The sequence below is a fragment of the Bubalus kerabau genome, chromosome X (genome assembly GCF_029407905.1).
Source record: "Bubalus kerabau isolate K-KA32 ecotype Philippines breed swamp buffalo chromosome X, PCC_UOA_SB_1v2, whole genome shotgun sequence".
Classification (NCBI taxonomy): Eukaryota; Metazoa; Chordata; class Mammalia; order Artiodactyla; family Bovidae; genus Bubalus; species Bubalus kerabau.
The window spans coordinates 125,365,736-125,391,527 of record NC_073647.1 but is presented as its reverse complement, the minus strand read 5'-3'; the positions used below and the strand labels follow the sequence as shown (position 1 = coordinate 125,391,527).

The following is a 25,792-nucleotide window of genomic DNA, read 5'->3' as shown; positions in this document are numbered from 1 at the left end:
ATGTCATAGTGCACCTGATATTGAAACACATAATATATCAGTGAATTTTCAAGAACAAGTAATGGTTTTTTCTCAAAACACACATACACATTTGCCTTTGGGAGGATACAATAGCAAGAAGCAGGAGGCAGGTTTACTTCCCATCTCATTTAACCCCAAGTTGAGTTGGGAACACAAATGTGGGGGAGATTAAGTCCTTGACCTTAGGCTCAGTTGTCGTTGTTTGTGTATAACTGCTTTTCTCATATGTGAAGCCACTATTTTAGCCAAAGGATGATCCAAGAATAATTGAAACTGTTAGGTTAACTTAAGCAGCCATATAGATCAAGTCTCCAGGAAAGTTGGATGAGTAGACTCTTTTACCAAATACAATTAACAAGTTCACTCCAGCATGCTAGATCCTAAGTGGTCTTGATTCACCTAAGCCAAAGTGGGAAGATCCCCTGAAGGAGGTCATGGCAACCCACTCCAGTATTCTTGCCTGGAGAATCCCATGGACAGAGGAGCCTTGCAGGCTATAGTCCATAGGATCACAAAGAGTCAGACAAGACTGAAATGACTTAGCATGCACGCACGCAAAGCAGAACCAGAGTGGAGGCAATTGAAACCTTGGTTGACAGTGTTGTGAGTGTGAGGTATTACTCTGAAATCCTCAAAGGAATCAATTAAGTATAAAGAAACAGGCAAAGTCAGCAGGACTAACATTTTTGGAAAATACATGTGAATGGTGTTCTGCAGAGTTGTGCAGCACGACAGTTCTTGTGGACTAAGGTCGATTGCCACTGCATTTGAGATATAAGAGGGAGAAATTACCATGAGTGGCTCTAGAGATTCCAGGACAGTTTTCATGTCATCTAATAATTATTGATCTTTCCCCCTTAGCATATGACTTTGATCCTGGGGAAAATATACACACAGACGGGAGTGTTTACACTAAAATATTTTCACTTCATTACATTTTACTGTGCCGAGACAACTGGGAATAATTTCAATGGGGAAGTTAGAGTGTTAAGGCACCCTGGGGTGGGATGGGAAGTGTGTCAAGAAATCTTCATGTACTTTCCAATTCTTTTTTTGAGATTTAGCACAACCTGAATGCTGAATCCTCTAACAAAGGGTGCTTTGTCTAACAAAAGGTTCTATTGGTCTAACTAAAACTAGTTTAATCAAAGCAGAAAATTATTGAAAGAACACAGGAACATTTCATGGAACACAAGGCAGCTTAACCTTACTAAGAACTAGGGCCACTCACTCTTCTCTGCATCGTATAGGGTCCCTCTTGACTGCTTCTCTGTTCATATCTATTGCATTCCTTTATTCTCTGCAGTTTGTCTTTGCATCCCTGCACATACCCCCAAACTCTGTAGTTTATGCATTTTATTACTAGCTACATGCAGAGAACAATTCCAAATTAATGGGCAAGAGAAACAGAGGGGGCTAGCTTAAGGCAGGAACCATCTCTGATGTATGTAATCACCTCTGACCAGGGGTTCAGGGTCATGTGGTGCAAATATGGCTGCCTGCCAAGCCCTCTAATGTTCTCAGGAAAATCATCATAGGTGGAGCCTAGACTCCAAAGTTAATCAACTATATCAGCCTTTCAGATTTCTACCCTCATAAAACTGCACAGTCTTATACCACACAGTTTTGACTAAATAGCAAAAACCAGAAGATCCAACGGTTAGATCTCCTATTCCTGCGTATATTTTTTCCAATTCTTATGCTCTCTTTGTATATTTCCATAGATTGTAAATAATTCTAAGAATGCTCTTATTTCAAAATAAAAAATATATGTGCAAAACATTCTAAATATAAAAAAAAGCACAAATTTGTGTTTATGCTCGTAAATCGAAACAAGCCTATCTTTAGGAAAACAGCATGTTGCATGTGTGCGTGTGTTTTCGCCATCCAAAGAGCGCAATAGCCAAACAAGCCTAACTGAAATCAAATAGTGCTTTTGACTTGAATGGACATAAGAAGTCTTAATTGACTCAACTTTTAGAACATTTCTGGTTCAAAGATGTTATGCAATCAGAAGCAGCAGGAGGAGGTTGCCCTGTTTAGGATCATACTTGAACTTCCTAAAGCTTAAATACCTGCCCCAATACACACTAACATTTATTGACTTTCTGATACAAATAGGGAAAAAATAATTATACCCATGCCTGAAAAAAATGTGGAAAAGAAACTCAGAATTTTCCGTGTCTTTCAAGTTGGCTAGAAAGATGTGCTAAATACTGAGGTTTGCAAAGAAATATTTTGAGAATGGATTTTCCAAAATTCTGCTTCATTAAGCATTTAAAAATGTAACTGAAAAGTTTATATGAAAAATATAACTGGAAATTTTATATGAAACTTTGTGCCTCTATGAGGATTTCTATATCAAATTTATGCAAATTTGTTCCCATAGTGAGTAGCACCCATAACTTGGAGTTGAATGAGAAGCATACTTGTCATTCCTACTGTATAGCACATGGAACTATATTCAAAATCCTGTGATAAGCGATAATGGAAAAGAATATGAAATATATATATATATATGAATCACTGTATCTGAATCACTGTACAGTAGAAATTAACACATTGCAAATCAACTACATGGGCTTCCCAGGGGGTCCAGTGGTAAAGAACCCATCTGTCTATGCAGGAGACACAAGAGATGCGGGTTTGATCCCTAGGTGGGGAAGACACTGGAGTAAGAAATGACAACCCACTCCAGTATTCTTGCATGGAAAATTTCATGGGCAGAGGAGCTTGGTGGCCTAGTCCAACATAGGGTCACAACATCTCATTCTGCTTCTTTCATACACACCATGACTCAAATAATTAACATAGACATAATGGCTGGATAATGTGTAAGAACAATCACCTTAAAGTTAAAAATTGGAAAACTTTTTCTTGATGTCAAGAATTGCCATTATAACCACTGAGTAGTGATATGGCCACAAAGAGGAAGTTACTCTCCAAAAATGGTTTGATCCACAAGTTTTTCAGGGAGAGGGAGCATGATAGCATTATTTCTATCTTCTGTTAAAACACATTATCAAAGTCGAGTGAAGCAGTGTTTCTCTTCCATTTAACCCTTGATAATGTAATCCAGAAAAACATCTATTTCTGCTTTATTGACTATGACAAAGCCTTTGACTGTGTGGATCACAATAAACTGTGGAAAATTCTGAAAGAGATGGGAATACCAGACCACCTGATCTGCCTCTTGAGAAACCTATATGCAGGTCAGGAAGCAACAGAACTGGATATGGAACAACAGTCAAGGCTGTATATTGTCACCCTTCTTATTTAATTTATATGCAGAGTACATCATGAGAAACGCTGGGCTGGAAGAAGCACAAGCTGGAGTCAAGACTGCCGGGAGAAATATCAATAACCTCAGATATGCAGATGACACCACCCTTATGGCAGAAAGTGAGGAGGAACTAAAAAGCCTCTTGATGAAAGAGGACAGTGAAAAAGTGGGCTTAAAGCTCAACATTCAGGAAACTAAGATCATGGCATCTGGTCCGATCACTTCATGGGAAATAGATGGGGCAACAGTGGAAACAGTGTCAGACTTTATTTTGGGGGGCTCCAAAATCACTGCAGATGGTGACTGCAGCCATGAAATTAAAAGATGCTTACTCCTTGGAAGGAAAGTTATGACCAACCTAGATAGCATTTTAAAAAGCAGAGACATTACTTTGCCAACAAAGTTCCGTCTAGTCAAGGCTATGGTTTTTCCAGTGGTCATGTATGGATATGAGTTGGACAGTGAAGAAAGCTGAGTGCCGAAGAATTGATGCTTTTGAATTGTGGTGTTGGAGAAGACTCTTGAGAGTCCCTTGGACTGCAAGGAGATCCAACCAGTCCATTCTAAAGGAGATCAGTCCTGGGTGTTCATTGGAAGGACTGATGCTAAAGCTGAAACTCAAATACTTTGGCCACCTCATACAAAGAGTTGACTCATTGGAAGACTGATGCTGGGAGGGATTGGGGGCAGGAGGAGAACGGGATGACAGAGGATGAGATGGCTAGATGGCATCACCGACTCGATAGACATGAGTTTGAGTGAACTCTGGGAGTTGGTGATGGATAGGGAGGCCTGGTGTGCTGCGATTCATGGGGTCACAAAGAGTCAGACACGACTGATCGACTGAACTGAACTGAATATAATTCCCCATTCATAATAATTTTAAGAGAAATGTCTTCTCTTCAGGTTTAAAACAATTTCTTTGAACTCTTCATTGTGAACTATATTTTTACCAAAAAATGAAATAGGTTACATGATATTGTTTTACCTTTATGATGATAAATTCAAAGCAACCAAGGGGCAGTCTTGAGTACCATCATCACACATATGTAAAGTGTTTTAACTCTATGCCTGTCTCTCTTTTGTAGTATAAGAAATGCCTTCAGGTCACCCACAGAACATCCTCACTCAAGCCAAAATCGGTATATAAACTTTATATACTTATATAAAGTATATACATATAAGCTATATAGATAGATAGATGGTGATTGCAGCCATGAAATTAAAAGACACTTACTCCTTGGAAGGAAAGGTATGACCAACCTAGACAGCATATTAAAAAGCAGAGACATTACTTTGCCAACAAAGGTCCTTGACTAGACAGTCAAGGCTATGGTTTTTCCATTGGTCATGTATGGATGTGAGAGTTGGACTATAAAGAAAGCACGATACTCGATGCTTGGGGCTGGTGCACTGGGATGACCCAGAGGGATGGTGTGGGGAGGGAGGAGGGAGGAGGGCTCAGGATGGGGAGCACATGTATACCTGTGGTGGATTCGTTTTGATGTTTGGCAAAACTAATACAGTGTTTCAGGTTTTAAAAAAAAAAAGTAAAAAAAAAAAAGAAAGCTGAGCACTGAAGAATTGATGCTTTTGAACTGGGGTGTTGGAGAAGACTCTTGAGAGTCCCTTGGACTGCAAGAAGATCCAACCAGTCCATCCTAAAGGAGATCAGTCCTGAGTGTTCATTGGAAGGACTGATGCTGAAGCTGAAACTCCAACACTTTGGCCACCTGATGCAAAGAGCTGACTCATTTGAAAAGACCCTGATGCTGGGAAAGATTGAGGGAAGGAGGAGAAGGGGACGACAGAGGATGAGATGGTTGGATGGCATCACCAACTTGATGGACATGAGTTTGGGTAAACTACGGGAGTTGGTGATGGACAGGGAGGCCTGGCATGCTGCGATTCATGGGGTCCTATAGAGTCGGACACGAACTCTGAAGCAACTGAACTGAACTGAACTGAACCTATATATATATAGTATATAGATATACTATGCATATATAGTGTAGGTACTATTTTCTTCATTGATCCATGTCACATGCAGAAACTCAACTGTTCACGGTTTTTGCTGGTTTGATGACATTTTCCAGTACTTGTTCCAAGCTTCTTTTATAATCACTATTTCTATGAAGTCATTCAACTTGAAAATAATTGCTTGCCAAAACTGAGTTTCTCTGGTGAACCACTCAACACAGTTTTAGTTTTACAAAGAACACCATTCTTTGTGTGCTGTTAATCTTGGCTTTGAAACACCACATATTATCCTTCCCACTTGAACAGTTCAGCTCCTGTTCTCTTGGTTACACTTTAGAACCATTAGACTTACGGCTGGAATATCAATGTGAGTCACCTAGCTGGTGACTCTTTGAAAACAGATTTTCCAAGTATGGCTATATGGATCCTCTGCTCATAGCAACATCTAGTAGTTGTTAAAAATGTGAGGACTTCCTGAACAGTCTGCAAACCTGCATTTAATCAGAAAAATTGCTGGCATTTATTACATGGAGTTTTGTTACTTAGTCTGATTTTAACTTTGACATTAAGTATCTATGACATTGTGTCCCCAATACGTGACACAGAAGTCATTCAAGTTATTCAAATAAATTAGTGCTTCCTGTGAAAATACTATGAGCTTAATTTTCAGTTTTATTTGCTCATTTAATCTTATCTCATTTAAGACTGCACTTCTAAAAAGCTATGAACAGAAGGTCATAACATGAAAATTTGATCAATAAATTAAAAATCCAGGTATTCAGTGGATTATTCTACAGAATACCAAATAATTTCACAATCAGTTCATTTTCTAACCAAAATGACTTAAAAACCTACCAAAAATGGAACATTTTGTTGACAAAGCATGGGCCTGACAATAAAACAAACCACAAATTGACTATATGGCCATTATGGCAAAGCAAATTAAAACTGTTTTCCTATTTCATGTTCACAGTGAAATCTCTGAAGGCAGTGAATTTTCCCTTGTCAAATCCTACTGAAGTTATGTCTCCATGCCTTCCAAATTCATAGAAACTGGGTCATGGATAATTACAAGGCTAGACATGTTTGTAAAGGTGTTTTGTACATGAGAATTCTGTATGAAAATGAAAGTACTTTATACTGAAAATATAATACATCAAATGAATGATGCTACTCCATCAAAGTAGAATAAGGTCATTGAAAAGGAAAATTTCTACAATGGTAGAAAATTTGTGAAAGTGTTAGAATTTATTTGGATTGGCCAAACAGTTCATTTAGGTTTTTTGTAACATCTTACAGAAAAACTTGAACAAACTTTTTGGCCAACCCATTATAACTTAAACATGCATACTTTTGAACATCTGATATTAAGTATCTCATAGATCTACTAATGATTTATAATTTTTCAGCAGAAAAATATACTGTGAACCTGTCAAGATTTGAGGGTTCATATGAGCCATAAAAGGATATATGTCTTCATGACAAAAATCTGTATTTTAATTTAAACTGATTTTATTAACACAGAAAGTTTGCTCAATTATATATGGTTCTATTTCTATCTTCCAGGAAGTTTTCTGGCAATCATACAAGTAAATTTTTGGCTCTAATATAAGTTCCTTTCCAAGTATACTCACAATTTATTTAGCACAAAGGGTGACAGGAAATTTGGACTTACAATTTATGAACTTCTTCACATACACATACACACATTGAAAATTTTAAGTGTCTAATTAAAAAACAGAAATAATACAGGAAAGTCTTCTTTAATGTACACTGCAACTATTGAAAACTGAACAAAAACCAAAATAGAGGATCAAATCCTTCACTACTCTAATTGTGCGATAAGAGTAGGAAAAAGGATAACCTATACTCTATCTCCTGTCTGTGCCTTTTAAAATGAAAGTTTTAAAAAAGACATTTAATATCCTTTATTTTATTGCTCACATAACTCAGCTGCAGAGGACAGAAAGGATTTGGGAAGATAATTTGAAACAAAAAAAGTTTAAAAAAATTTTTACACAAAATGAATATGTCATATCAAGCTATGTTTTCTAAATAACATATATTTTACAAAAGAGAAAATAAAGACATATAATTTAGAAACCGGTTAAAAAGAGTCCACACAGTAGAAAAGACACAAAGTCAAACGACATCAGGGAAGCCACTTTTATTTTTATTTTTTCCACATAGATAATTTCATGTCAGCTACAAAAATCATGAAATGAAGAACTAATCGTGAAACTGCAAACTCAAAAACCACTGGATTGATAAACAGGATCTCCCCAATGGACTGTTAAAAAAATAACCAGAATACCATGAATTCATATTTAAGTAGTAAACATGTCATATATTTTAAAATAATAAATATAGAACAGCAGTAGAGAAACTAATAGCATAAACAGCATGGAGTATATTTTATTTTTAAGACAGATGAAATTTCTAGGCACAGTTTTAGGCATTAAAGAGGACACAGAGGCATAGGTTAGTGTGTGCTGCTCTGTACAAAAATACAGTCTGAATAAATTACATTGCTAGCCATACAATTAGACGTCACTTACCAGTCAGCTCATTGCATGTTTAATAATATACAGTTACATGCTAATCCATATATATCATTTATATTTCAAACACATAGGTCTCTCTATATTTGTCTTTAAAATTTACATGTTGAACTTACAAAAAGCTAAATTGCTGTGCAAGAAATCCAAATAACTAGCCCTGCTGAGTACTTTATGCTATATGTAGGTGTGTGTGTGTCTCTCTCTCTCCCTGACAAACAATGGGATTAGAGTTAATAGTTTGGCTAGTAAGAAAACAATAAACAAACCTAAAGCTGCAAAGACATAATATTATTGTGGGTGAAAAATTCACTTGTGTTTATTCTGATAGACAAAACAGTATTTCAAATGAGCCATGATAACTTTCATGTTGTACTGAACTTGTTAGTAATGAAACACTTTCAACTATTAGTGATGGTAGAAATATAGCAAAGGGCTCTTCACTGGAAAGGGGAAAAAAGTAATATAAGAAATCTACTTTTCATTAAACTGCAAATATGTGTGCCTTGGCTATACCATATTCTGTCACTTCCAGCTTTTTCAAATTGACAGAGAATGAAGACTTGATCAAGACTCGAGATGTGGTACTGGTCTAACAGCACGCTGCTCCTCTACTAGGACTAAGAAAAGTGCCTCATTGCTGTCAGCACCAAAGTACTGTTCTTCCATTACTCGGGAATAAAGATTCTCTCACAACAGAGAGTGTTTAGTAGCCGAAATCCCTATCCAATAAATATCGTATTTCCCATGCTGCTCTGCTAATATGCAATTAACTACAAGACAGTCTGGCCCAGATTTTACTATTTCTCAAGAAAATTGCTTCAAAAGATTCTATAATAGTAATATCTTTCTGGAAAATGTCCACTCATAGTTTCTTACGATTCTATACAGGATTATTTACTTTTATAAAGGTTTCTCTTTAGAATGCACTTAATTAGTTTTGTCTGTCATTGCTAAAATAAGCCCGGTTCTTCAAATTTACTTCATGATTCCATAGAAAAGTCACAAGATAAGAGGTTTTAAGCATTTGAATAATAAAATAGTGGATTTTTTCCTGTTGTTTTTGGCAACAGTTCTTAAGACAAGCTGAAAGCAGAACTCTGCTTTGGGAGGTAAAGCAAATTATTAAACACTATTGATGTAGTCCTGTTCTTAATGGATTTTGCAATACAACAGAATATAGGTATTTTTTAAATGGTTTCTCCAATGCTTCTTTCTGCAAGAGGGCCAAATAGTGTCCTTGTTAACAAAAATAATTATTTATAACTTTTATATTAGAACTGTATATTTGCTATAAAAATATGTTTATAATTAAACTATCCAAATTTGTATATTAAACAGGATTAACACAAGTTTGCAGTGTAAGATTCGCTGCAAACTTATTCCCTATTATTTCCTTCCATTTGAACAATCAATAAATGATTCCCTTACCACAAATCCATCTTAATTGTGTGCACAAATCAGTTAGCCCATTAGTTAACTTCAGAGGACCAGGTGATAACCAGATGAAAACCAGATGAATTCTACTCCTCTACTGACAATTATATAAATCTATCACTATTCCTTTTTTAATGAAGACATTTAAAATACTTGGGGAAAAAGAAGCCTTCTATTTTAATGACTTTTAAACAAAATGATCATCCTAATTGTTACACTCTTTTGAACTACAGTGCTTACAAAAGAATCATTAATTTTCAGATTAACACCATTTCAATTTTCTTCTTATACAATTCTATTTAACACTTTCCAATGAGAACATAGAACAAAAGCTTTTATATGCACTTTTGTACAGTAAATAAGTGTGAATACCGATCTAAGCCTCTTAACAACGTGTACAAGGTTAGTGTTCAAATCACTTCACAGAGCAAATATTAATTTTATGTGCAATAGGCAAATGCAGGTGTAGGGTTAGGGAACAACTTATTACCATTTATACTAACGGCTCACCTTCTATAAAAATACTTAAGCTTGTTACATATGCACAATTGTTTGCTGTAATGTTTGGTAAGTGATTTAAAGGGTACTTAGGACAAAAGCAATCATGCATATTTCTTTCTAGTTGCCCCAGGGAAAATAGAGATTCTCAATTTTTCCTCATTCTAGATATGGCTGAGGCACAATTTCTAACCACATAATGAAATGCACATGTCTCCAAATTTTGACTCCCTTCCCATAGAGATGCTCATTGCCAAAGCATAACCTCCCATTAAAACGTAGGTGGAATATGTATCATTAACCCAGTTACATTCAGAACCCCCATTAGATGCTGAAGGGAAGTTTACTTTTCAAGAGTTCACTCAAGCAAATAACCAATGTAGTCACTGGATGGGATAAGCAGGCGATAAGGACTCTAATAGTGGAATCCTTGTCAGCGCAAAGGAACTTCTAAATGTTGTTTATGCCAGCTGTTCCCCTGCAGGCAATAGGAGATTCAGGCATTTCTCATTCCAACTAGTTTCTCACAATAGTTGCTGTCATATAGACCCTTCGCTTGTCAAGAAAAGTGACATGAATATATTGGAAGTTTGCAGCATTTGCCTATGTCTAATCAGCTCTCTTAATTTGTGCAGGTCCCTAAAATGGATGTAAAAGCTGGTTATGATGTTGACAGCCAAAAGGCAAAAGATATTAAATCAACTGAGCAAATTGTTTGATGCTCCGCAAGTGTTTTAGAAAATGATGAATTAGAAAAAATGCAGACGTAATCCTTTTGTTGGATGGTTGATTTTTTTTTTTTTAATTTGAGACTACTGGTTCTAGTAATAGTCTTCGTAGTTCTTAGGGTTCAGGCAATAAAGAATGGCACCCCCAAATGAAAATATAGTTGCACCCCAGGCCAGGCCATAACCCCAGTTGAACTCATGGTAAATTTTCAAGCTCACAGTTTCAATGAACTTGATTGGGTAAAGAACCAGGCTGCAAACCTGTAAAACAACTGAAAGAAGAAAAACAAATCAAAATTAGGAAAATGTTATTTACAGGAAATAAAATGATATACAAATATACATATGTATGAGAATTACACTTTAATCAAATAAAAAAGTCAAAAAATTGGAAGCATTGCTTATTCTAGATGGTATACTTTAAAATACTGACAACTTTTTCTGTTTAACACTATTTCACAGTACAGTAAGGATTACTCTATTAATAAATAGCAAATTACTATAATAGTATTTGATGAAATAGTATAATATACTAATTTATATGAACATGCAAAGTAGTGATTCTCAGTTTACAAACACATATAATTATCACTCTTATGGCAAGTAGTACTAGTTTAGGTAAACTGTTTTACTATATAAAACTTGTAAATAGCTTCCCAAGAATAGTGACCCCCAAATACCAGCTAAAAACCTTTATAATTTATTTATACTCTTGAGAAATTAGGGAATCTGAATTCATTTGTACTGATTAAACTGGTATACTTGTGATTCAAGATGTACTTTTGTTGTTGTCACTTCTCAGTATCATCTAACTCAGCCTAATATTCGAGAAAATCCTACCTTGATGTCCTTACTTATATTACTATTTTTATTCTTTTCTTCTCATCTAGTTTATACCTCTCATCTCTTAAAATGGGTTCAAAAGTCATCTTTGTCAAGAAGGCACACCGACTCATACCCTATTAGATATAACAGATGACATTTATATATTTATACCTCACTTATTTTCAAAAAAGAATAAAGTCTCTGAAGGCACGGAACATAATCAGACTAGAAAACCTAAGCTAATGATGTCTATCACAATGGGACACAAAACTTAGCTCTTACTTCTTCGTTAAATCTTAGTTCTGAGTCAGGGCTAACGGAAATGTGATGAGTCATACTTAGTAAAATATTTATATGAGAGATGCTGGATTACATAAGAGATGATATCTTCCATTCAAAATCATAACCTTCTAGTTTATGTAACATTACAACTGCTACATAATTTCTCTTTTATTTCAATCAATTTAACAAGAATTTACAAGATGCATCTGCCTTATAGATGCATCTCTACTATATGATGGCTCCCACTCTAAAGAAAGAGACAACCTTCTCCCTGGAAACTCTGAGATACAGTAGTATGTGACATGGGTTGGCAAACTACCAAATCTGGTCTGCTATTTATTTTTGAAAAAAGTTGTACTGGAACACAGGCTCATTCATTTATGTACTGTCCATACTACCATGGCAGAGTTGAATGGATGGAACAGAAACCATGTGGCCCACAAAGCCAGAAATATTTACTATCTGGCCCTTTATAAAAAAGTTTGCCCATCCCTAATATATAACATAAATTCTGGGTTAAAATGATTCTTCCTTAACTCATCTTAAAAATACCATAAATTCCAAAATGCAACAACAAAAATGTGAATAATGTGTAGGAGGCAAGAATAAACTTTGAAAAAGTAAAAAATGATTCAGTTTACATTTTTTTAAAAAAGAGCAGCAGGATGGATAGCATGTCTAATTAAACTGGAATTTTGTGCTTTAAAATCTACTCTCATCTATTCTCAGTACCTGTAAAATATCATTATTACCAATATGATTAATGTTCCTAGAAAGTCTACATAACAGTCATCTGTCTCTGGCATAAAACTGATGAAATACAGAAGACTCATGAGGGCATGATTCCTCAAAGTCATTACTTTCGATAAGGCTCAGACTTGGAGTGACGTGACCTTTCTGAAACCAGATACAAGAATTCCAAACATTTTTGCTATGTAGCTCAACACTCCTCTGGGCCAGCACTGGCCTACCATACTTCCACATACTACTGAGCTGTTTGCCATTTAGTCAGTAAGTTATGTCCGACTCTTTTGCAACCCCATGGACTGGAGCCCGCCAGGCTCTTCTGTCCATAGGATTTTCCAGGCAAGAACACTGGAGCAGGTTGCCATTTCCTTCCTTCTTGTGTTCTTGCTTTCTTGTATTATCACATCTCTTAGCAACACCTGCCATATTTTGTACTTCTTTACTAATAATGGACTGCCTAACCATGAGGGTAGCAACTTGTGTTACCAATGCCTTAAACTGCATCACTTTAGAAACATTTGTTGAATGAGTAAATGAATTTTACTCATTTACTAAATGAGTAAATATACTAAATTTACTACATATTTGTAAATTTGTTGAATTTGAGTAAATGAATTTTACTCATTTGTTGAATGAGTAAATGAATTCTACTCATTTACTAAATGAGTAAATACACTAAATTTACTACAAATTTAATATTTAATTCGACCCTGACCCAGGGATTGAACCCGTGTCTCCTGCTTGGCAGGCAGATTCTTTACCACTGAACCACCTGGGAAGTCCTTACTTCTGCGAGTGGATAGATAAATAGGCCCATATAAAAGGAGAATCTCTCAACATTCACAATAGAAATCACACTTTGTTTATAGTTTTAAAATCTCAGAAAAAGTTTTAAGTCATTGTTAGAACAACTAACAGCCTATTATATAATCTACACTTCTATTTCCAGCCAGTAAGTGCTAAATGTGTATTAATTTAAAAACATTCAGCTAGGTCTCTGCCTTTGTGAGGGAAAAGGTGCTTGCATGTTTTAAATGTCTTAAAATTAACAAGAAGTCAATTAGTATCAACTGTGAAATACAGAAAAAAATATTTCAAAATTACTACGTTAAAAAGAAAAAAAAGCATTTTTCTGTTTGGTTTCTATACTCTGGTCACTAATCAAATCATGACTGATCCTGCCAGGATATGACTGAAATATGAATGTGAATTAGGAATAGTAAAATCCATTTACTCATTCAACAAATACTTGAATGTTTCTAAAGTGATGCAGTTTAAGGCACTGGTAACACAAGTTGCTACCCTCATGGATAGGCAGTCCATTGTTAGTAAAGAAATACAAAATATGGCAGGTATTGCTAAGAGACGTGATGATACAAGCAAGCAAGAACACAACACAGAGAGCTGCAGGCTGCCCTTTTAGATGAGACTTCAAGAAGGCCTCTCTGGTGAGGAGTCATTAGAATACAGACCTGAATGAAGTGAGGGGTGCAGGTCAATACAGTAGGAGGTGAGTGATCCTGGATAGAGGGCACAGGCAGGTAACAAATGAAGGAGCACATTATGTATAGCGGAATATCAGTAAGGATGCTGCAGATACAGTACAGCAGTACAGAGGGCAAGGAAGGGAACAGCATGAGATGGGATGCAAAAGACAGCAGGAGGCCATTCAGGAGTGGTCTTGTGAACCATGGTCAGGGGTCTGGATTTTGTTCTAAATGTGATGAGCAGCTCTAAGAGGAGTGTGAGCAGAGAAGTAACAACTGATCTGAATTATATTTTAAAAGGATTATACTGCTTCTTTGTCAGTCAGTCAGTCCCTGGAGTGAGGTGTTTACCTAGCCTGCTTTTAATACCCATTTCAATGTGTTTTATTTAGCAAATATTTGGCCTCCATGGTATACTACAAAGATATAGTTTCCCTCTAGTGGGAAAAAAAAAAAATACAACTCCATTAGGCTTCACTGGCCTCCTCCACTCTTCTGAGCAGCTTTCTTAGAGACAGAATTTTATTGTGTTGTTTGCCAGATGAAAATGACCCTAAAATGCTTTATGCTTCTTCATTATTTTTACTCTCTTTGGAATCACTGAGAAAAATGTGTGTAATGCAAAACTGAGAAAAAATATAAGCCTGCATTTGTAAATGATTTTCTTCATTTAATACAATATACAGATGCAGGTTAAAATGTCTCCTTGACTTTTGGTGAGCTGCAAAGGAAAAAAACAAACAAATCTAGAGTCCAGAACTGAAGAAAATGCCACCATACTCTACCACCAACCAATGAAACATAACAGATGCTGGTCATGGTATTTTCTATGCTCTATCTCAGAGGCATAAAGTAAAGTTGTGTAGCATTTTAGAATTTGAAGGGAATTTGAGGTTCATTTTATCCCCTCACCCTACTTTTTGGAAAAGAAGCAACAAAACTACCAGCCATGAAATTGTGCAGACAGAAAAAAGACAAGAACTCAGAGGTTCTTATGTTATTTCTAGTTTTCTTTAAGGGGATATTTTTCAATGTTTTCTATACTGAAATATTCAAAACATTCAATATTGAAATAGTCAATGTTCTCTAACATGGGGATATTTCAATATTTCAACAAATATTTATTGGACGCCCACTGTATTCTAGGTGAAAGGGATAAGACAGATAAGACATGGCCCATGTCCTTTGATATTTCATACCCTATCATGGATACAGACACACAGATACAAACAAATGCGTTCAACAGTAGTAGTAGAGGCATGTTCACTTAGAATCCATTCATCACGTTTATTGAGCTCTAATGATACTCCAAGTACCACTTCTGCCTGGAGAAAGAAGGGAGCTTCAGAGACGAAGCACTATTTGAACTTGTTCTTGAAGAGAAAGATGAAAAGACCTCTAGGAAGAAAAGACAGCTTGCCATAAAACTTAGATATAAGAGGGTGTGCCTATAGAAAATTCACATGGATAGAATGAAGGGTACAGTCACATGGAGGTGTTTGATTTAGACTATAAAAGGCTTAGTGTGTCATAAAAAATAATAAGACTGGTTTTTATAGGGAGACATCTCAGAGGTTATTTGAACTATAGATGCTGTTGGTACCCTATCCATATACTCTCCTTCTCATCATTCCGCTACATGTCAGCCTGACTTCCAACTGTCAGCACCTACACTTCTTTGCCCGACTTTTCCTCTGGCCACTAAAGCTACTTTGTCTGACTGTGAGGCAGATACAGTGTTCTGGGAAATTAACACTACTGTTGCCCCATCATCATCATCAACACCCCTTACCAATGACTATCAAAATTGGTTTACAAATACTCCAATTCCCTAGTCTTTCCAGTGAGGTAACTCTGAAGAGCATGTTCTGCGCTGGTTTCCAGAATTTTCCCGGGAAGATGAAGCTCCAGGTGCTTACATCGACAACTGGTTTGATAATGTACTGTTTATTGGCTGCCTTCTCTTCCCTGTCTCATTTTTCATATCTGCTCTTTTACCTCCCAGATTAAGTACTTGCACTTGACTCATGCCTTAGATTCTGCCTCTGGGGAAACAAAAAGAGCAAATGATAAGACCAGATTTGTATTTCAGAATTATACCTCATGTGTTTGTGTGCAAGACAGACTAAATGGGGAGGAAACTGGAGAAGAACAGGCCCCTATGAGGTGAGTCTGGGCATGGATACCTGTGCAAAGTGATGATTAGGTAATGTCAGTGGGAAAGGTCAGGGAAAGGAAGACTATAAAAGAAAAACTGAGTAACTGGATTCTAGGAAAGGGAAAGGAAAGACTCACATGAACAGTTTTAAGTAAACAGAAAAATAAAACAAATTAGGGGGAGATTCAAATTTGGGAACTGAGATGTTCCACTTGAGGAAGAGATATTCTCTCAACTAAGGCAGTAATGGTGGTGTATTAAAAAAGAGCTACAGATTTAGAAGATAATTTAAACGCAGAATTGATTGGACTATCCAGCCAAGTCTTCTGTCAAATTTGCATACAGGAAACAATCATTTGAAAAATAAAAAGCATTTACACAGGAAAGGTTAACAAGAAGCTATCAATTTCCTTCCCTTTTAATTTAATCTGTTACTACTTCAAGGTAAGCAGTACATATGAAATGAATTATTGATGGTGATACTGTAAATTGTTCTAACCAAAGGGTAGTTTGATATGGATAAAGATCTGCGAATGAAAGAACTCCTTTTTAGTGTGAAATATAAGCTGGACACTGATTTGTCTGTCAAAATCTAGACTTGAGATACCTCCAGCCATCTCACTGCTCCTGATAGGACAGCGTGAAGGGCTGCAAAACACAAGCCTTTAGTCAGAGATGGAAAGCAGGTGCAGGATCCACCCCCCAAAAAATATCCCCATCCTGCATGAACAATCATCTACAGGAGGCTTTCTGCATCAAAAAAAGAAAGGAAACATCCTTAACAATACAATTAGTGGGGATCCTGTTATTTAAAATCTGGATAATGAACGACTCACAATTTCTGCAACTTGTCTTAAAGGCCATGGTAGGGGTGGGGGGTGCGAGGAAGGAAGCACAACTCCCAGTAGGGCAGGGCCTAGAAAGATTCATAAAACCAGACAACAAAAAAGCGGCCAGAAAAAGGCAACCCTTCTAATTGCACTAAGTTTTTAGTGAGAACTAGATGTCAGGTATCAGAATCTCATCATGCATTATCTGTCACTATCAATTACACAAAAAATAAACATGTTCTAAGTCAACTGTACTGGACATGTGCACAGTTTTCAGGATGTACCAGGGTTCAGCCATGCTGTACTGATTAGTCTGTGATCTTTATAACACTTTGAGTTGCTGCTGTCCTTCAGGTATTGTTCCCAAGAAGATGAAGTGACTTGAGTTATAAGATGGACTCCAACCACAGTACACAGTTGACAGATGAATTGAAAAATTCAAGGCTGATTCAGCTCTTGTTTTTCTACGTGTTACACATACCCCAAAACAGATGACTTGTGAAACTTCACTTGGGCTTTCAAATCAGAGTGATATCCTGAATTGAAACCCTGGCTCTGTGACTTACTAGTTGGACAACTCCAGAGAATTACTTAACCCTTCTAATCCTGCTTCTTCACTGATAATATAGAGAAAATAAATACCTAATCTTAAGACTGTTATAGCAGAGATAGGAATGTGCCATGGGTCTAGCAGGTAGGTGCCCAATTAATTATTATCATTATCAACAGTATTATTATAAATAATATATTATTCTGAACTCTAAATTTGTAGGACCAAAAAGTGGAAGAGTTGTAGAACACAGATGATTTAGATGGGCTGCAGCAATGACTAGCTCTTAGCTCTTCTAGCCATTATTCAAGCACGTACAAGCCTACCCTAAACCAAGGACCTCAGAGAAAAAGAGAAGATGAAAACCTTTACAATTTGTTTCCCTGTGTTTATAAGACTTAATCACCAGCTTTTAGTAAAAGCCTTTAAGAGTATATTATCTAAGGCCAGGATAGTGTAGTTGCATACTATAGGCACCCACCATATATTTGTTAAATAAATGAATGAAAAATGAATATATGAAATATAATTTCCAAACTATTACTTTTCTGAGCTGTCTTGGTCTTAAATCTGTGGTCACAGGAAACTTGCTGCTTCATAAATTCCCAAGAGAGCAATGGATTAAGAAAAACTGATTTACAGTTAGCTAGTTGTTTTCATGCCTGTCTTTTCCTATCAGATTATAAGTCACACACCTCAATCATTTTTCCATCATTCATTCAACTATTTACTGAGTGCCCCGGAGTACCAGGCACTGCATATGGTACTGAATTCATGATACAGTTCTGTGTAGAGATGTTTCCAAGTGGTAGTGCTATGTCTGTTTTGACTTTATGTACATGTCTTAGCAGAAGCAAAAAAAAAAAAAAAAAGAATTACTTCTTTGTTGAGGTAAATATCATTCCCTATGTGTGTGAATACCAAGATAAGGCTTAATATTATTTGCAGAAGAAAACGTTGTGAGAAAAGCAGAGAAACACAACCCATTTTCAAGTAGACCACAATGAGTAAAAAGGGAAAATAGCCCCAAATACACGTTTACAAAGAATCACTAAACTGGTGAGACAAGCCAACCACTAGAGTTAAGTATGTTTCATAAGAAGCAAGTAAGATAAACAACTGTGATTTTAGCTAGCATTGTTTCAAATAGGCAGATTTTCCAACTTTGTTCATCTTAACACCCAAATCATAAGTGCATTATTATGTGTAATAAATATCTTTTCCAGAAATCACCTACAGGCAACTCTCATAGCTTTTGTAGATGGGAGAGAGAAACCTTTCCATGACATGTTTCAAACAAACAGTAAGTTTTACCTTGCTTATATGCAAAGTGAACACTAAACTAATGGTATTTCAAAGAAAGCTTCTATAAGCACAGTCTCAAAAGAGAATGAGTAAAATTAAATTTCAGCACATGTACATTTTCAAAATGTAGCAGTATAATGATCATTTTAGGTCTCAGCAGGTAGAATAACATATGAATACTGCTGTAGGAGTTTGTCTTACTATTTTATAATTTACTAATATTTGTGGCAGCGAGAGCTAAAGCAAAAACTTTTTGACCAAATCCATTACTTTTAACTTATATTCATTTACATTGTTTTCTGCTACAACCAGTACTTTCACATTTTCATGAATTTTGCTGTAAGTTGAAAAAAAAATATAGAACTTCTGAGGAAAAAACTGGAACTTCTAGTTATTTCTGTAAGAATGTTTATAATAGGTACGTTAAACAACAGACTTCTTTAGTTTCTGCATATGCCATTATGGGGTAAGTTAAAGGCTAAATGGGATGGTAACTAAGTAGCACAATAATACTGGATATTTACAAGATAATGCCTACCATGCCTCTAAAATCTTCATAAATCAGAAACATATGAGTATTCTAAAAATTGTTCAAAACATAATTCATTTTAAAGAATCATATCATTTCAGAACAATTTATCAAATAATTCTATTATGATCGATTCTCTAATCACTATGTTAATAAATCCTAGCTGCAAAGATAAACTTATACTACAATTAAAATATCTACTTTGTTTCGTTCTAATAATAGGAAAAGAGTCTTGGTAAATCCATGAACTGAGACATAAAGTGGAGAAGAGTGGTAGAATCTTTAGGAGAATCTTCATGGTGTTCACAATAGAGAACTTTATTACACATGAGATCAACAAAATAATGATATTGTGGTATCTGCCTAAGAATTCAAAATATTTTTTGTAATAGTGTTTTCTACTCTATTAGACAGTATCTGCCATGCTATTTAGCCAGTTTTATAGGTGTCACAATACAATGAACAGTCCGTAACAGGCACCAAATAAACAGTGAATGAATGAATGAGGGATTCAGTAGTGAATGAACCACCAGTTTAAGGTTCAGTAGCCTCCTAGCCTCAGGTCCACCAGTAACTACTATGTGATTTTGAGCAAGTCACTTAAGAGATTTTAACTAGATCTATTTCTACATTCTTTCAGTCCTGTGGAGGTTTGTTTTTTATGACCTTTGCATTTTGACAAGTCCTTATGGGTATAAGAAGATGAACACAAACAGCAGGGGGCAGCAGAACACTTCTGATTTTATACTTTTTGATCCAATGACCCTTCAAATCCTGAGAAATTTCAGCTATCCCCATCTTTAAACAGCTTTTAAAAATCCATCTAACAGGCTAGATGGTTCTGTCAGTGTCTTCATTATTGAGAGTCACAGAGGCTTATTTTGCAGTCTTCAAATAAGACATGACTGACAGGGTAAATTGAAGGTACCACAAGAATATTTCAGCTGGAGTCATTTTTAAGAATATTTAAGAAGATTCTTATAAATGAAAATTAAACCCATATCAAATAATGTGCTTGGCTTTTAGCCTTATAAGCCCCTTTTCTAAACAGCCCCTGACTTTTAGTAAAACTTTGATTTTACCTGGGTTGATCCAAGCTGTGCTTCATGGAAAGAAGGTTGCTAAATGAATATGCCATTGACCTCACACAACTGAATTGCCTGATGGTTCATGTTATACATCATGATTTTTCAGAGTAACTGTGTTTATTTCAGAACAGATGTGTACCTTTAAGGGGACACATATTAGATTTCTCTTTTGTAGCTTTATGTCAGGAAAAAAAAGATAACACTGCCTTAAGATCATCAATGGGGGCAGTAAAAGGAAGAAAAAAATATATGTGAAGAAAGACTATTGGTAAATACACCTGCTGTAACTCCTAAAGCAAAAGCCCTAGCAAGAGACACTATTTATTCACGTTTTAGTTAGAATTTTAGAAATTGCCACCGTGTTATGTGAAATGCTTTAATACACTGAAAACCGATAATAAGCTTTAGCCAATTTACCCTAAAATATAACAAATGCCTCTGAACCTGTAGGTAAATATAGCAACCACATATTGCTTCTTCATGAGAGGGGAGGATGGTGGAAAGGTTCATGAAACTTTAATACTGGTTTGAAAGTAATGAATATATTTACCTGCTGCAAAAAGCATGACAGCAACAGGTCTATAGAAGCGCCTTCGAGATCCCACGCAGATGGAAATCAAACCCACCAGGAATGCGATGAGAATGATGGCGGCACCACCCAAGAGTAAAGCCAGAGTAGCAATCTGCCAGTCTGCAAAGAAAAAAAGAAAAGTGTTGCTTTTTTAAAGCAGTAACCTATGCTCAGCAGCAGTCACCTTGCTACAGCTAAATAGATGTGATTTTACTGCATACTAAACATCCTTTGGGATTTGAAATGTTTTGCAACAAAAATTACTATAAATGTCCTTATTCAAAAGTCTTCTATGTTAAGCTAAGCAGTTTTTAGACCATGGGTTTGCCATGCTTTTCTTCCAAGGATTCTATTAAGCATTCAGACTAAATTTGATGCCCATTCCACAACCTATTTTCATTATTATTAAATTTTCTATTGAGCTATAACGTGCACAAATCATTAAGTACAGAAAGTAGGGAACTTAATGAATTGTATGTACACACTCATGTAAACACATCCAGATTAAGATATAAAACATTTCTACCACCCAGAAGGTTCTTTTGTGCCCCTCCACAGTCAATAATCACCCTCCCACTTGGGTGACAAACCAGCATTATTTGTGTATTCAATTTGATTGTTCTTAAACTTTATGTAAATGCTATCAACACTTTTATGTCTGGCTTTTAACTCTGTGATATTTATTTTGTGTCTGGCTTTTATGTCTCTGATTCTCATCGATGTTGTTGCAGTGGTTGTAGTACTTTTTTTCTTTTGCTGTTCTTTTAGAAATCCTTTCTTTGCACTGAATCCCCACCTCTCAACTTTTTATTTGCCTTTCTTTCCCCCCCTCATGAAAACAACTCTCCCAGCAAATTAGCATCAGGAAGATTTGTTGTTTGTTTTTTCCTCCTCTCTTTCCTTTCATTCTAATCTTACTGTTATATTTACCACCATAGGGATGGTTTCTGAAAGTAAGTATTCCCATGGTGCCAGAATGGACTCTAAACAGTTCCCTGGCTCCTTTCTTCATTCACACATATTAACAGTAAGCATATACTGACCACTTACTACATGCAGGCCTCTGTACAGATTTAAGAGTCTACCAGGCCCTGAATGAAACATAAACCTCGCTGAAATGTATTTGTCACTTCTTACAAAATAGAGATTTAGAATGAGTATGACAGGAAACTGGCCCATTTTCCATTTTACAAGGGTAGAATGTTCGCTAAGAAGTAGAATGAATATATAAAAGCACCACTCAGCTTAGGAAGCATCATAGAAAATGATACAGTGAACATTCTTCTGTGGGATTTGTTTGGAAGTTCCTCTTCTGACCCTCACCTTAATGTATGTGCAAGAAAGAAAAACAGACTTTAATCCATGGTTAAATTGCAATACAGTCTATCTAAAGTCAAGAATTCATGATATTTTGATGCTGCACTTTGAAATTATCCCTCCAGAAAGCTTACAAAGTGCGCCCTTTGCCACTGCAGGATAAGGGGCAAGTAGAGCAACCTACAATCCCCTAAGATTTACTTCTTTTATTTACACTTACATAACCCTTCCTCAAGCATCCTCTTCCATATCCTCTCCTCCTAGTAAATTCTGGATATATAGCTGGCAGTGAGCTAGAACTTGCACAGCGTTCAAGAAACAAACAAACAAGGGGAAAACAGAACAAATCCACACTCCTTAAAATATAAAGATGAATCACCAGAGAGTGCAGAGCATTTTTTATGCCATCTATTTGTAACAAAGCAATATAACTTCCAACAAAAGCATATCTGGCTTTCAATTAAAGTTTAAAAGGATAGCCATACTATGGGGTTTTTTTGGTTGTTGTTGCTATTGTTCCATAAAAGTATCATGTAGCTTTGAATTAAAAAAAAAAAAAAACAATAATAATAGTTCTTACATTTGGAAGTCTCTAAATTTCTTTGAAAAAGTTTATTCATGGCACTATTTTATTGTACTTTAACATAAGAGAATTCCTTCTGAAAAGTTGAAAGTTGAAATTTCTGAATAATAAATCAAATTTTCATGATTATCCAAGAGTTTGAGGTACAAAGAAAATAATAACATCAATCTACCCAGACATCAATCAAATCCCTGGAGACTTGAAGAGCCAATTTTCTTGCAGGAATATTATTTTCATAAAAAGATTATTGCTTTTAGTAACTTTCTCCAATTTATCTTAAATAAATAAGAATTTTTAAAGTATTAATTTTGTTTAAATCAAGATACAACTAAATATTCACTCACTTAAAAAATATCTTAAAAATATAAGCACAACAGATTGTCTTTTTCTGATAAGCTCTTTCAAATAGCCCCAAAGGCATAAATTGCCATACATTTGACTATTTCTAATTTTCAATCCAAAATAAAACAGGAATTTTGATCACTTTTCTCTGCTTTAAATATCCTCAAATAGTTAAAATATGTTATTTATTTGCATTTTGTAAAAAACAAGACTAAGGAAAAAAAACTGGCAAACTTTCCCCTATAAAGGGCCAGATGTTAAATATTTTTGGCTTTGCAGGTCATGGCCTCTGTTATAACTACTCAACTCTACCACGCCGTGTGAAAGCAGCCCAAGACAGTATGTAAATAAATGAGCATGGTTGTGCCAAGAAAACTGTATCTACAAAAACAAGTGGGAGGCTGGTTCTGACCCTCAGACTATAGTTTACTGACCTCTGGTCTATGCCTGTGCATCATTTTAAAATGCTAAACTTTCTTCTAGGCCGCTCAGACATAATAATTTCAAAATGAAGTCAATCTGATAAACAGACTAGTACAGGAGTACAAAGTGGTGCTTATCCATTATAGCAACAGATAACTGCAAAAAAAAATCCTAATCTCACATAATGTTCAATTTCCTTAACACAGTAATACTTTATTTCATATGGAAGGCCAATAAAGTACAATAGAAGCTACGAGAAGAATAAGAAGTATTAAAAGGGACTAGAACCTAATTAGGAAGAGAACCTCTTACAGCATAGGAAATAGTTTTAAAAAGCAAATGAATACAACCAGTTCTGATTTTCTTCTATATGTCCTATATTCACTTCAAGTATTGAGGCTGTAGCTAATGAGAAAGTCACTTCAGACATAGTGAAAAAAGAGCACCAATCCAGCATCTCCACTGCTGTGATATTGCTACCCTTCCCTTTGGGCCACAACTGTAGTTATCGGCTCAAGCAGAAAAGTCATTTTTATTTTCCGAGAGAGACTAGACTAGAATTGGGCCACATATGTCTGCCACTGTCCTGGCCAGAAGCTGAGGCTGAGACTAAAGTATTGAGGTTGTATCCCTGGTGGACAGTGCCAAGTTTGGGGATTGTTGTCATTATAACCATTCGGAATGAATCACTCAGGCAGGTTGCCCAGGACCAAAGCTTTAACTCACTGACCAGCTGAGTATCAATCAATAGGTTGAAAAAGTGGTTTGATATGGCTACCATAGTGAAGAAGGCTCAGGGCAGTTTTCAAGGTTTAGCACTAGTGTCGCTTTCAGTAAATAGCAACAGAATCCATTGTCCAAATATTAGGACCTGCCTCAGAGATAAAGTCAGGGACTATGTAGATTGGTCTGATACCACTTTCCTCTTTCTTAACTGAACAAAACTAGGAAATGGGGAATAAAACAAATCAAAAATACTTTTACAGATAACTACTAATGGCCATTAATTAATAGGCTGGGATTCCTGTTTACAAAGATATATATTTACTTACCTAGCAAATGTAGATTTAATAAGGATATATACATATAAAATGTTTTGTTATATACTAGAGGACTTGGGCAATTTTACATTAATAGCATAATAAATGACCAAAAATCTCTATGCGAATTGCTTTTTCCATTAGAAGGTTTGCATGCCACAAATACTTACTAGCCCACATTCAGTATCTACAAAACAAATTAAAATATCATAAAATTCTCAATTTTCAGCTCCATTTCTTCAAAAAAATCATCTATTTTACGTTCTCATAATTGGTTCATTTCTGTATCAATCTTAGTTCCCCAATTTTATAGCCCCCACAGTATTTAATCAGATGAAGTGTTAAGAGTCCTTAGAGATTTATTACTCTGCATTAGTTTTCTACATTTCTATAAATGATAAACTGATACTGTAGTGGAGCAGTGAACATAAACCAGCTCTGCAGAACATCAGCGGCCACAGTGCTGTTTCACAAACTGCAGTGCTCTGTACAATTAAAACTGGTCATTGTTCAATGTCAGGCCAGCTGATTTGAAACCTGAGTCTGGTTTCTAAGACCTGAGCAAATAAGTGATAATCGGTTTTGAGGAAATAATGTACAGGCCTTAGTCCATAAACTGGTTAGGTCTCAAACAGGCTGGAAGCGATGTTTTGGAAATGGAAATACAACCCGAAATGAGGCTGCCATTTCAGGTTGTACTTCCACCTAAGAGTATTTTGGCAAAACTGACACAGTGACACACTGGAGGCACTGGCCCTGCACCTACAAAAGTCAAGGCTTAGGATAAGTATGCACTTCCCTATGAGAGCTTTCTCTAAGAGAAAACAAAAAAGGAAAAGGAAAAAATAATAAATAAATAAATATATATATATATATAAAATACACACACAATTTTATAATTTCCCTTGTAGTAAAAGAATAAAAATTGGGCAGTCCTTATATCATAACATCAAGTCCAACATTAATATGCAACTCAGGAATTAAATTCAAATCCTCTTTCAAGGTATTTTTATTAGCTGGTGCCAGAGCTTCCAATGTCTATAAATGCTTTAGTATTCTGCAGAATTGTGCTGACTTACTTAACAGTCTAATACATGAGACTGGCCTGAAACTGCTACTGCATTATGAAAATTCTATGGGCCACATTACAGCTGCCAAATTGGAGACTTCACATTCCCTTGGGGAATTCATGGTCAAAATTTACTTCCGA

At 35.8% G+C, this 25,792-nt stretch overlaps 1 protein-coding gene across 1 annotated transcript in view; it reads right to left on the bottom strand.

Annotated features, from left to right (window-relative positions):
* Positions 1-7,436: 7,436 nt before the first annotated feature.
* The window catches only part of TMEM47 (transmembrane protein 47), a 29,202-nt gene continuing 10,846 nt past the window's right edge, over positions 7,437-25,792 (bottom strand). Inside the window, exons 2-3 of the mRNA XM_055563186.1 lie at positions 20,857-20,997; positions 7,437-10,777 (exon numbers count right to left, since the gene is read on the bottom strand). Of these exons, the coding sequence (XP_055419161.1) occupies positions 10,599-10,777; positions 20,857-20,997 (320 nt within the window). The 3' untranslated portion in view covers positions 7,437-10,598. The remainder of the gene's footprint in view (positions 10,778-20,856; positions 20,998-25,792) is intronic.